General features: G+C 41.9%; 1 protein-coding gene across 1 annotated transcript in view; it reads left to right on the plus strand.

Moving 5' to 3' along the window:
- The window catches only part of ASAP2 (ArfGAP with SH3 domain, ankyrin repeat and PH domain 2), a gene marked incomplete at both ends in the record, with an annotated part of 97,306 nt that overhangs the window by 38,998 nt on the left and 44,445 nt on the right, over positions 1-13,863 (plus strand). Inside the window, one exon of the mRNA XM_082481282.1 lies at positions 1,274-1,323. Coding sequence (XP_082337408.1) covers positions 1,274-1,323 — 50 coding nt within the window. The remainder of the gene's footprint in view (positions 1-1,273; positions 1,324-13,863) is intronic.

Genomic DNA, 13,863 nt, shown 5'->3' on the forward strand with positions numbered 1-13,863 from the left:
AACTGGTTTCGCATGGCCTGGATGAGCATACAGAATCACAGAATAGTCAGGGTTGGAAGGGACCTCTGGAGACCATCTAGTCCAACCGCCAAGTGTCCGCTGGATCAAGCACTGGCTGACTGGAAGGTCCCAAAGAGTGGTGCTCAATGGATTTAAATCCAGCTGGCGGCTGGTCACAAGTGGTGTGCCTCAGGGCTCAGTGTTGGGACCATTTCTGTTCAATGTCTTTATTGATGATCTTGATAAGGACATAGGGTGTATCATCAGCAAGTTTGCAGATGACACCAAGTTAAGCAGGAGTGTTGATTCCCAAGAGGATAGGGAAGCTCTACAGAGAGACTTGGATAGATTGGATCACTGGGCCAACATCAATGGTATGAGTTTCAACAAGGGCAAGTGCCAGGTTCTGCACTTGGGCCACAATAACCCCATGCAGCGCTACAGGCTTGGGGAGGTGTGGCTGGAAAGCTGCCTGGCAGAAAGAGACCTGGGGGTTCTAATTGACAAGCGGCTGAATATGAGCCGGCAGTGTGCCCAGGTGGCCAAGAAAGCCAACAGCATCCTGGCTTGTATTAGAAATAGCGTGGCCAGCAGAAGAAGGGAGGTGATTGTGCCCCTGTACTCAGCACTGTTGAGGCCACACCTCGAGTATTGTGTCCAGTTTTGGGCACCTCAACACAAGAGAGGTATCGAGGTGCTGGAGCGAGTGCAGAGGAGGGCAACGAAGCTGGTGAAGGGCCTAGCAGACAAATCATATGAAGAGCGGTTGAAGGAGCTGGGACTGTTTAGTTTGAGGAGGAGGAGGCTGAGGGGAGACCTCATCGCTCTCTACAACTATTTGAAAGGACACTGTAGAGAGGTTGGTGCTGGTCTCTTCTCACAGGTAATTAATGACAGAACAAGAGGGAATGGCTTCGAGCTCCAAGAGGGTAGGTTTAGACTGAACGTTAGGAAAGAATTTTTCACAGAAAGAGTGGTCGGGCATTGGAATAGACTGCCCAGGGAGGTGGTTGAGTCACCATCCCTGGATGTGTTTAAGAGATGTTTAGATGTGGTGTTGGGGGATATGGTGTAGGGGAGAACTTTGTAGAGTAGGGTAGATGGTTGGACTCGATGATCCCAAGGGCCTCTTCCAACCTAGACAATTCTATGATTCTAAAGAGTGGAGTCACTTATTCTAGTGGGTGCTGGAAATGGCCAGGGTGTGTCTTCATCATTATATCCACAGTATTTTTCATGTAAATAACTGTATTTTTTTTCTTTTTCTTGACAGGACCTGAAAAAACCCTTTGATAAAGCTTGGAAGGACTATGAAACTAAAGTGTATGTATCTTTTAAACTTTTATTTAAAAGGAAAGTATAACTGAAATCTATAAAGGTCATTATTTAAAATTAAGGTCCCAACTAGAAGTCCTAGCTGGGAAGCTGAGCTTTTTTTTTCTTTAAACCTGGAGCTGTGTGAAAATACAAGTGCATAGACACAATTATTTCAAATTCTGTAATAGACAACGTATTTCATGAGTAAATTGTCTTTTGTGTGTGTGTATTTGTTAGTGTGCCATGATAGTTTGTGTCTGTGGTAGACCTCTTTGTTTAATGAAGTTCCAAGTAACGAGCATAATCTCCTAGTGTATGTTCTTCCACTGCATATTCTTCCACTTCAGTTGAAAGTTTTGTTTTAATGGGAAAGAATTTTTTAAATTTTTAATAGTGTCCATATTTCTACCTACATGTGGAAGTCCAATTGCTTTTCTGCCTTCCTTTACTTTTGGAGAACACTACTATATAAAAGGAAAAGTTAGCCACCCTGTGTTTTTACCCAGCAACATAATTGTACTTGATGTCCTTCTAAGCATTTCTTGTTGGTGTTTTTTTTTTTTTCTTCTCATCACTGACTAATTCATTATAATTAACAGGTTTCTTTAGTCAAAAGAGAACAGCAGAAATTATATACTTTATGCCTGAGTGTTTTCAAATGTTGTAACAAAAAATATGCAAGTCAAGATATAGTTCTGGATTTGTTAGCCTAAAACCCATGTAATGACTCTAATGTCTCTGGCTGTAGTGCATCTTATGAGACCGTGCCCAATGCTGAGGTCTCTAGGAAAGACTTATTTGATACTGAGCCTTTGGCACCTATCAGTGAGGTGGTAAGGCTGGTGGGGGCATGAGTTCGTTTGCTGCTACCATTCCAAAACTGTCCAGGATTACAGATTGATCCAGTAACCTTGGTAAATCACATTTAATTAGTGTGGTTTATTTAAAGATGCGGATATTTTCTCCATTTCATGACAAGGTTGGATGCTCTTAGCAGGTGTCTTGTGTACTAGAAGTGGATGAATACCTGTATGAGTCTTGTCAACTGTTGCATGTCCAGCCCAATTTGCTGTAAGCCACTTGTTTGAAGGTGCCTGATGCACAGTATAAACAGCTCCAAAATTAGTTTCCATAACACAATTTTATATCCAGCTAAATTAATCAAATGAGTCAACAAAGCTCAGCGCCTAAAATCAAACATAATTCATCTTGGTACCTTGTAAATCTTCAAGCGGTTTGATGCGCTACATCAGAACAGTTGTTTCCTGGGTTGACCAAGTAAATTGTATCAGTACAGCTGATGGTCTCTGAAGTAGAATTTCATAGTGGGTTTTATTCCTTATTCCTCTAGTTTTACCTGGATTGTGGCTATTGGTTGAACTTCGTGTCACACATCCATCATTGATCTGCTGAGACAGTGCTGCATGTATCAGACCATTTCTGATGGTACAGGTTCAGAAGAATCACATATGATGACACTGTTTAACATAAATAGCTTGCAGATCCCCAGCCACCTAGATTGGCTGAGAATCTAGCAATATTTTTAAAAAACTTTTTAATTACCCAAAATCATAATGATTATCTGGTGGTGCCCACTGTCGTGTGCAAACAGTCTTCAGAAATTATTCCTGTAGGTGATTTGCTCACAAAAGTAACAAGTTTAGCAAGTTATCTAAATTTCATTATTCCTTTTTGTGAGCAGCAAAGAGAATGGTGTAATTACTGCTTTCTAGGCTCAGTTTGTGAAGAGAACCGGAGTGGCTTTTGGTTTTTGAAACAGGCTAGCTATAGCTAGATTTTCATAACAAGACATTCTGAAATGTTGAGATAAACCTCCAGTCTGACAGTCTGAATCTTTGGAAGATTGTGATGGCTCCAGTGTTTTGTGTTCTTAATAGCAGTGAACAATCTCATTTGGTGCTGTGCCAGTTCTCGGCTGTTGAAGTAATTAAGATTTCTAACCATTGCCTATGGCAGTAGTTGATCTTTATGGCCCATAAAGAACAGTCCTGTAATTTAGTCTGCTGTTGTCTACCTGTGCTTGATTGCTGGATCTGAAAACTTGTTTGCTTATGTATAACTTAATCATAGCGATATCCCACAAAGTTTGTGTGCAGAATTTGAAATATATTTGCACGCTGCTGGGATACATACCAAGAACGCTGTTACTACTGGACCAAGATCCCTGATGCTTTTAGAATTTCTGAAACAATATTCACCAGGATGAGTATGTTGCAGTGATTTATAGATTTGTATTTAGATCCTCAGTTTGGTCAGAGCAGGCGGTCTCTTTCAGAGTCAGGTACTGAAGTAATATTTTTATTTGCTTTTTTAACTTAGTTAAGTGCTTGAGAAGTAAAAACACCCATAGAAAATGTAATTTAAATCTGTATATTTGAGGGTTCTCATTTGAGTTTAAGGACAGTAGATACTTGGAAACATTGTTGTGTATGTTACTTCATTCAGGACCTGAAAATGTGATGTTGACATGTTTATTTTCTGTCTATGGGATTGAATTCAATGCTGCTTGTATGATATCATCAGGCTTTTGGTTTTTTTTTTTTTCCTTTTAACCAATAGTCCTTTAGAAAGCCTGCTTTTATGACTTTGCTTTCAAATAAGACAATTGGGTGTTTGTCTGAAACAGGTTCCTTTTTCCACTGTAAGGGGATATCTGTTTCCAAGTTACCTCTGTAGTTTCTGCAAGAATTTTTTAACAAATGAAGCACACCTCCTTGATAATGCTTATTTCTAAGCCATTTATGTGTCAGGTTATTCGACATGCAAAAACTGAAGGTAGCACGCGTTCATCAGGAAATTCTTTCAGATCCATTACCATTTTCTGTGATAATTCCTGGTGGTGGGCTGGTACAATTGCTGTGTGCTCTAGGTTTTTCAAGTGGTTAGATGAAAGCTCCACATCAATATTCTAGAGTTTAAAGCTCTTAGTCTAGCCTGTTGGATTCCTTCACTTTGATCAAGAACAAAGGATCATCTGCTTCAGGCTTGGGATAGGGACCCTGGGAATTCTACGTACAGGAAAATTCTTTAAAAGAAGAGGCTTTTTTGTGTGTGTATAGTTGTTTTACAACAGCTGAAATTACTTATTGTGGCTTAAGTCTGGCAGTCAGGGAATTTTGTTTTTCAGTGCAAGCTGCCTCACTTCTACCAAGGAGCAGACCAATTTTCCATTGTTCTGTTGAGTTTAATTCAGACCTGAACTTCCCCAAGGCCCCTGCCCCTCCAGTAGGACTATGGGATTTGTCAGACCCTCTTGTGCACAAGATCAGTTCCCAGATAAGTTGAGATGTTGCCAGCTGTTATTATTGAACTTTGGTCTTTACAAGTCAGAGATGGGAAATTTAATGGTGTGATTGTGAAGCTATGGTGGGAATTTTAATTTAAGCCTGAATCTGTTCTGGTCAGCTTTATTGTCTACTGAATTTTGGACATAGAAAAACAGTGAGGTTTTTCTGGGTTGGTATTATATATGCCACTGAGGTTTCTTGAGATAATAACTGTTTTGCTTTTGTGGCTGTCCTAAATGGATCTGAACTTCCTTATAGCTGTGCATTTTGGTCATCTGTAGCAGTGGGTAGACGCAGAGTCATCCCAAGAATTCTTAATCACAAATTGAATTTCCTTGTTATATTATCTTAACGGTCTCTACCTTGACAAAAAGGGCAAAGGGACTGAGGGAGCTAACCTCAGTCTCACCTACAGCTTGTGTTGCCATGGTGGGATGGGGGATGTAGGTGCTGATAGCCAGAGGTTTGGTCAGCTTTCTTCAATGTGTTACCTTAGATGACTCCTTGTTTGGACTGTGCCTAAAACCAGTCCTACGTTTATGCTTAGTTAGCTATCTTTTCCAGTGATATTTCTTCGAATATGTGAATATCTCTTTTTATTCTTGGGGTTCTTTTTCCTTTCTTTCTCTTTCCCCTTTGGGTTAACAAACTGTTCAAGGCTGCTGAGCTGTTCTTTGTCTGCACATCCCTCTGTATCATATGCTTAAAATCATATCATTCATCTGCATTTCCTAGTCACAAGTACAGACCTGTGAAGCTAAGCACCAGATATCAAAGTGATATTTTTGTAGTTTGTGGAGACGTGACAGTGTCTTCGTCCTGATTTTTGTCGCAATAGGCTGTCTTTATAAGGAAGCTTATTTGCCTCAGTATCTCATCTCTCTTACTTGCATCTTTGTGATGACATACCTGGTGCTAATATACCCAAGTGTGACCTATTTGAAAAGAAATTCAGTTAATTAAAAAATGGCATTTGTTTTGCTTTTTCCCCATAACAATTTCTGAGATGCTACTTCAAGATCTGTATGTAATTAAGTGTGTTTAAAAATTACTATGTATCTAGTTTTGTTTGGGAGAGTGATATTAAGATCCATTCTTAAGCTCTTGGATCACCACCCATTAATATTGAATATTACGCAACTACTTCGTCCTGTAGCTACATAACTTCTCAGAATATTTTCCTGAAGATCCTCTTAACTGAAGTAACTGAGGGAGGTTGGATCCATTTTTCTTTATACCTTGGGACTGTTTTCGAATAAGGGAGTAAGAGGAGCAAGTAACCCCATAGCTTTATGCCAGCCTATCTCCATCAAAAAATTGGGAACATCCTGAGGTGACATTGATGAATGTCTGATCTCAGTATTTCCAGCAGACATCTACGCAGCAGAGAGGGAACAGTCACAGAGTTTCCTGGAGTGTGTGGAAGACAACTTCCTAACACAGCTGGTGAAGGAACCAACTAGGGGAAGTGCCCTACTGGACCTACTGTTTGTTAACAGAGAAGGTCTTGTGGGGGATGTAAAGGTTGGAGGTCATCTTGGGCAGAGTGATCATGAAATGATAGAATTTTCAATTCTTGATGAAGCAAGGCAGGGAGCCAGCAGAACTGCCACCTTGGATTTCTGAAGGGCAGACTTCAGCCTGTTTAGGAGCATGGTCAAGAGTGTCCCTTGGGAGGCAGTTTTGACGAGCAAAGGTGCCCAGGAAGACTGGGCATACTTCAAGCAGGTGCTCTTAGAAGCACAGGAGAAGGCCATCCCCATGTCTCGAAAAACGAGCAGACGGGGAAGAAGACCAGCCTGGCTAAATAGAGAACTTTGGCTGGACCTCAGGAAAAAAAGGAGAGCTTACATTCTCTGGAAAAGGGGGTTGGCAACTTATGAGGATTACTAAGATATAACAAAGCTATGTAGGGGGAAAATTAGAAAGGCCAAAGCTCAATCAGAACTCAGCTTGGCCACTGCAGTTAAAGACAATAAGAAGAGATTCTTTCAGTATATCAATAGAAAAAGGAAGACTAGGGAAAATGTAGGCCCACTGGTGAATGAGACAGGTGCCCTAGTGGTGGAAGACACAGAGAAGGCAGAGTTACTGAATGCCTTCTTTTCTTCGGTCTTCACTGCTAAAGCTGTCCGTCATGAATCCCATACCCTGGAGGCAAGGGGGAAGGTCTGGAGAGAGGAAGATTTTTCCCTCAGTTGAGGAGGACCGTGTCAGAGACCACTTGGCCAAGCTGGACATTCACAAGTCCATGGGCCCTGATGGCATGCACCCGCGAGTGCTGAGAGAGCTGGCGGATGTTATTGCTAGACCACTCTCCATCGTCTTTGAAAGGTCATGGAGAACAGGAGAGGTGCCTGAGGACTGGAGGAAAGCCGACATCACTCCAATCTTCAAAAAAGGCAAGAAGGAGGACCCAGGGAACTACAGACCGGTTAGTCTCACCTCTGTCCCTGGGAAGGTATTGGAGCGACTCATTCTGGATGTCATCTCCAAACACGTCGAGGAACAGGAAGTTATTGGAAGTGGTCAACATGGATTTACCAAGGGTAAATCGTGCTTGACCAATCTGATAGCTTTCTATGATGTTATAACTGGTTGGCTGGATGAGGGGAAAGTTGTGGATGTCATCTACCTTGACTTTAGCAAGGCTTTTGACACTGTCTCCCATGACATCCTCATTAGGAAGCTGAGGAAGTATGGGCTAGATGAGGTGACAGTGAGGTGGATTGAGAGTTGGCTGCGGGACAGAACTCAGAGGGTTGTGATCAGCGGCACAGAGTCTAGTTGGAGGCCTGTAACCAGTGGTGTCCCCCAGGGGTCAATACTCGGTCCAATTTTGTTCAATATATTCATTAATGACCTGGATGAGGGGACAGAGTGTATCCTCAGCAAGTTTGCTGATGATACCAAACTGGGTGTGGTGGCTGACACCCGAGAGGGCCATGCTGCCATCCAGCGTGACCTGGACAGGCTGGAGAGCTGGGCAGAGAAGAACCTAATGAGGTTCAACAAAAGCAAGTGCAAGGTCCTGCAGCTGGGGAGGAAGAATGCTAGGCACCAGTACAGGTTAGGGGTGGACCTGCTGGGAAGTAGTTCTGAGGAGAAGGATCTGGGGGTTGTGGTAGACAGTAAATTATCCATGGCCCAGCAATGTGCCCTTGTTGCCAAAAAGGCCAACGGAATCCTGCGCTGCATAGGGAAGAGTGTGGCCAGTAGGTCGAGGGAGGTCATTCTCCTGCTCTGCTCTGCACTGGTGTGGCCGCAACTGTAATACTGTGTCCAGTTTTGGGCTCCCCAGTTCAAGAGGGACAGGGAACTGCTGGAGCGAGTCTAGCGAAGGACAACTAAGATGATTGTGGGATTGGAGCATCTCCCTTATGAGGAAAGGCTGAGAGAGCTGGGACTCTTTAGCCTGGAGAAGAGAAGGCTGAGGGGAGATCTTATTAATGCTTACAGGTATCTAAAGTGTGGGTTGAAGCAGGATGGAGCCAGGTTCTTTTCAATGGTTCCCAGTGACAGGATGAGGGGCAATGGGCACAAGTTAGAACACAGGAAGTTCCGTTCAAATACACGGAAACAGTTCTTTACGGTGAGGGTGCCAGAGCACTGGCACAGGCTGCCCAGGGAGGTGGTGGAGTCCCCTTCTCTGGAGATTTTCAAGACCCGCCTGGATGCAGTCCTGAGTAATGTGCTCTAGGCAATGCTGCTTTAGCAGGGGAGTTGGACTAGATGATCTCTAGAGGTCCCTTCCAACTCTGAAAATTCTGTGATTCCATGAATAAGTCATCTTTTCTCGCCATCAGTCATTAACATACTTCAGTTGAAGCCATAAAGATTTTTAAATGTTTTTAAAGCTTTAAAGTAGTTAAAAGCAGTGCATTTCTCTTAGGACCCTAGTTACAGTCTTTGTTTTCCATGTAAGAGCTGGGCAATGCTGCCTGCCACTACAGCACCACAGCAGGACTAGTCTATGTCCTTTGGGTAGGATTGGTGTAGACTGGGCTTTTTTTTTTACGGAGCAGTTGCTTTCCCCTATGTACTTAAACACTAATGGCAGACACGCCGGGGGAGCATATGGGGAAGGAGTACACATGTCATAAAAACTGCTCATTCTCTCAGCAGGCAGACCGTATTCAACAAGGCAGCAAGCCAGACTTCACCCACATTCTTCAGTTTAATCGGTCCTGTTGTGGTAGATTTTGAGGTAAAGACATTGTATCAATTTTGCACGGGAAATGGAAGCATAAACTTACTGAAGCATAATATTTACTCATTTTTAGCTGAATAGTAGTCTCTGTATTCCAGACATAAACCTGTTTGTCCTGAAAAGAAAGAAATGTTAATTTTTTAAATAAAGGTGTCTTACACCTGTAAATATACGTTATCTTCAGAAGTCTTCTGCTAATAAATGTTGTGCTAATGCTGTGAAACAAATGCTGTGAAACATAAATGCTTAATGAAAACTAACAAGCTTTTCATGGGAAGGCTGGCTCCCTCCCCTTCTTCGCCATTCTCCTTTTAAAAGCTGGGCATGAGGTCTGTTATGCACAACTGAGTGAAGAGAACAAGTTGTTTGAATGTGCTTATGGGATTATAAGATCAAGGCAGTAGGCTGAGGTGCATTACATTACTGTGTGGAAATGCAAGCACTCATATCTGGATATAACTGTCATTATTTGTTTCTGAACCATTTGAAGTCAATGAAAGAATGAACAAATTTTTATTATGGTCTTCTGTAAAGATATCTGCACAGCTATTTGATTGAATGATGATGTTTCCAGTTTGGTAAACTAATTTTTTAAACAATATGTAAAAAATTTATGTGAAAATTCTGCCAGCGTTTCTCAAATTACTTCTTCAGAGCTCTAACTTGATTCAGCAGATCATTGATATTCATAGACTGTAGATATTTCTGCCACATTTCCTTTTGAAGCACATACATGAGACAAAGCGGAGGTCACATCTTGAAAATAGTGGTATAGAATGAAAGTGCTAAATGAGGTAGCTTTAATATAGAATCATAGAATAGAATAGTAGAATCATTTAGGTTGGAAAAGACCTTTAAGATCATCAAGTCCAACCATAAACCTAACACTGCCAAAACCACCACTAAGCCATGTCCCTAAGTGCCACGTTTACATGTACCTCCAGGGATGGTGACTCAACCACTCCCCTGGGCAGCCTGTTCCAATGCTTAAGAACCCTTTTGGTGAAGAAATTTCTCCTAATATCCAACCTAAACCTCCAGTGGTTCAACTTAAGGCCATTTCTTCTTGTCCTATTGCTTGTTACTTGGGACAAGAGACCAACTCCCACCTCAATGCAACCTCCTTTGAGGTACCTGTAGACAGTGATAAGGTCTCCCCTGAGCCTCCTTTTCTCCAGGCTAAACAATCTCAGTTCCCTCAGCTGCTCCTCATAGGACTTGTGCTCTAGACTCCTCACCAGCTTTGTTACCCTTCTCTGGACACACTCCAGCACCTCAGTGTCTTTCTTGTGTTAGGTTTTGGGCCCCTTGCTACAGTATTCAAGGTGGGTCCTCACCAGTGCTGAGTACAGGGTCACTTCCCTAGTCCTGCTCACCATGCTATTCCTGGTACAGGCCAGGATGCTGTTGGCCTTCTTGGCCACCTGGGCACACTGCTGGCTCATCTTCAGCCAGCTATCGACCAACACCCCCAGGTCCTTTTCCACCAAGCAGCTTTCCAGCCACTCTTCCCCAAGCCTGTAGCGCTTCATGGGGTTGTTGACACACAAGTGCAGGACCCGACACTTGGCCTTGTTGAACCTCATACAGTTGGCCTCAGCCCATCGATACTGCCTGTCCAGATCCCTCTGTAGACCTTTCCTACCCTCAAGCAGATCAACACTCCCACCCAACTTGGTGTCGTCTGCAAACTTACTGAGGGTGCACTCGATCCCCTTGTCCAGATCATTGATAAAGATATTAAACAGAACTGGGCCCAGTACTGAGCCCTGGGGAACGCTATGTGTGACCGGCCACCAACTGGGTTTAGCGCCATTCACCACAACTCTTTGGGCCCAGACATCCAGCCAGTTTTTCACCCAGCAAAGAGTATGCTCATCCAAGCCATGAGCAGCGAGTTTCTCCAGGAGAATGCTGTGGGAAATGGTGTCAAGGGCTTTACTAAAGTCCGGGTAAACAAAATTCGCAATATGCTGCTTTGAGCCTGAGATTTCATAGTAAGTATTTTTATTTTGAAAGAGATTACCTGCAAATTAAATAGAAAAATCTTTGAATGGATCTGCAGATATTATGGGTGAAATACTGGAAAGATACGGATGCATTTTGCTCTTTCTGCCCTCTTCTCCCCCATCCTCCAGTGCAGGATGAGTGAAGGGGAAAAGCTTTCTAGCATTTCCATTCAGGACTTGGGTGATAAGAGAGAGAGAGAGTCATGCTTTATTGTCAACCTCGACAGACAGTAGGAGAAAATAAGATGGAGGCTCTTTCACTGAAAGGCTAGAATGCCAGAGCTGAAGTTGGACAGTCGGGCTGAAAAGAAAGACTAGACAAAGAAAGGATATTTGAAATGAAAATATGTAATATTATTTTGTCAAAGTAGCCCTTGGAAGCACTTTGTTTTCCAGAGTGCTCTGCATTAAAGTCTCTGCCTTCTAGGAGCTATTCCCAGTCTCTTCACCTTCTCACATATGTACCCAGGCTGAGCCTGGGTTACTGGCGTATGGGAAAGGAGAGGAAGAGAGCTGCTCTCCAGCCAGCTGGTTCACTACTGCTGTATTTACGCAGGGTGTTCTAGTTGTTTACCCTTGTTCACTGGCTGAAAATAAACATCAGTCTTTGGCATGTTCAACAGTAAAATGGGTGCTGTCCTTTTTAAAGTTTAACAAAAGTAAAAATGCCTGCTTTGATGTTTATTTATACCATGATCTGTATGACAAAATGGATTTCTTTGAAATAATACAGATTACAATTTATATTGAAAACCAGTTGCTTTTCAGATTGGAGCTGTAAAAATAGTCATATAGTGGAAACTGAATGGGCAAGGCCGTTTATTTTGTATCTGATCGACTTTTCTGTTGTAATTCATCCTTTATTTCAGCTTTACTTGTCTGTTACACAAATCTAAGCTCACTGTATATTTGTCGTGCAGCTGCATTGTAAATGGACTGAAGTGTGCTCAGATTTTAATCTTAGTCAGCAAAGTCTATATATATGTGCTGTAGGAGCTTCAAGAACATCAGCTTTACAAAACATTTGCTTTTTTCTTATTGCTTCTACAGGATTTTTCTAGAGTTTTCCTAGTTTTCTTGTTCATTTTGCTTAATTGATCTGCCTGGAAAACCTGAATACCCTGCAATATTTGGAAATCCCACGGTGGTACATCATAGAACTGTCTTGGCCAGAAGGATTTGGTTAATGTCACAGTAGAGTGAGACTTGAAGCTGGGTTGACCCTTGCATTTGGATAGGAAACACAGTGAACCTTTAGCACTCAAAAGATTTGCATGCAACACTGCTGTACGAGGTTTCTTTGTTTCCCTAGAAACAGTGCCCTGTGATATCAGTCAGATAGGAAATAGCATATTTCTGTAGCAAAACAACACATTAAATTCAGTATTACAAAGCTAAAATGTAGTTACAGACTAAAAGCATAAATAATAAGGAAATGCAAATGGGAAATACACCATCATCTGCCTCTGGTACTTGTCACCAAGTGATGGTTTGTGTTTTTTTTGTAATGTATCTCTGGAGTTTTTGAAGCTGTGCAGCCTTAAGCTCCAGCAAACAGCTTCAAGGATGTCTTACCAACACCTACCAAGTAATTCAGAGAAGTATGCTTTAGTCTTGGTTTAACTACTTTTTGCCTATGGAGTATGATTTATCCTTTAAAGAGTAGAAAGGACTCTTTCACTGAAATCTAGCTCTTTCTTTAAAAGGAATTCAATTTCATAAAACAATGTATACTGTAATAGTGTGCATAATGTTTGAATCTTTGGCAGTATTAGTTGTCCTTTGGTTTAACTAGCATTTAGAGACACCTTATGACATGCTAATAAACTCTTAAAATTTTAGAGGTGGTTATATCATCCTATGTTCAAGTATTGTTCTCTGTAAACAGTGAAAATATAACTATCAATTGCTATTGTATTGTTAGACTTGACTTGTATTTCAGTGAATTTTCTGGCCTCATGAATTGTTAGATTAATGTGGAAATTGAGACCACTAAAACTGTCCTGGATCTGTACTCTGAGGTTTGACTTTTTTAGAACTATCAAGTTTGATATAATGTAAACTCTCCTAGAGTGTGTGCTAGAAACTGCATATTGGTAATTTTCTGTGAATCTTCGTAATGGTTTATCTTCCTTGTTCATGGGTGATGTCAGGTTAAATCTTGTGTTTTGACTCTGTATTCTGTGGGCTACAAAACGGCATAATTGGCAGTAAGTGGGTAAGAGTACAGACTTATTTTTGATGAAAACATAACATTCTGGAATTGAGTTTTTATTCAGGCGAGTGAGAGTTTTCAGAATATTTATTTCAAAGGAGAGGAGCTTCCCTCCAAACGTCTGCTCCTGGCAGGACACGGTGGGCTGAGGAGGAGTGCAGTGCTGGCTGCTGGAATACTGTACGGGGCTGGCTCTGCAGTGCCTGCCAGTACCCAGAGCGCAGTGGTGCTTTTTGAATTACTGTTCAAAATGTTTCCCTGTGGGAATGTTACGGCATGGGATTAATGGGATTAATTCTAGTTTTCCCTTGCTGCTTGAGGTGTAAGAGGAGGCAGTTTCTCATTCTTGAGAAGTATAAAGACAGAGTATATTGTTGACTGGAAGTCCTTAGACCATCTAGGGCATTTTCCCATAAGCTGTTAGGGTAATGTTAACATCAGGTTAAGAGAGCACTTGAAACATGTCATCTTTTCAGAGAGAGAGCTGAGAGACACTTGACTGGCCAAGAGGAGGTATGACAGTGTGTGTGTTATTTGTTCCTCTCATCTGCTTCCTGTATTCCTGTGTAATGCTTCCTCTTGTTCAAAAGCAGTATAGCATTTCCTCAGGAAGCTCTTTCCAGAATTTTCAGCTTTTAAATGGCAAACTAAATGTCTTTTGCCAAAAAGTAAACACCATCATGTATTTTCTTTTATTAATGTCTTTTTTCGTATCAGGCTTGTCTAACTAGGCAGTGTAATTATGCTGCTGCCTTTAGGAATAACGTGGAGAATAGCTTTAACAAACGCACAAGTGTGTTTACG

The sequence above is a fragment of the Vanellus vanellus genome (genome assembly GCF_965231255.1).
Source record: "Vanellus vanellus genome assembly, chromosome: 3".
NCBI lineage: Eukaryota > Metazoa > Chordata > Aves > Charadriiformes > Charadriidae > Vanellus > Vanellus vanellus.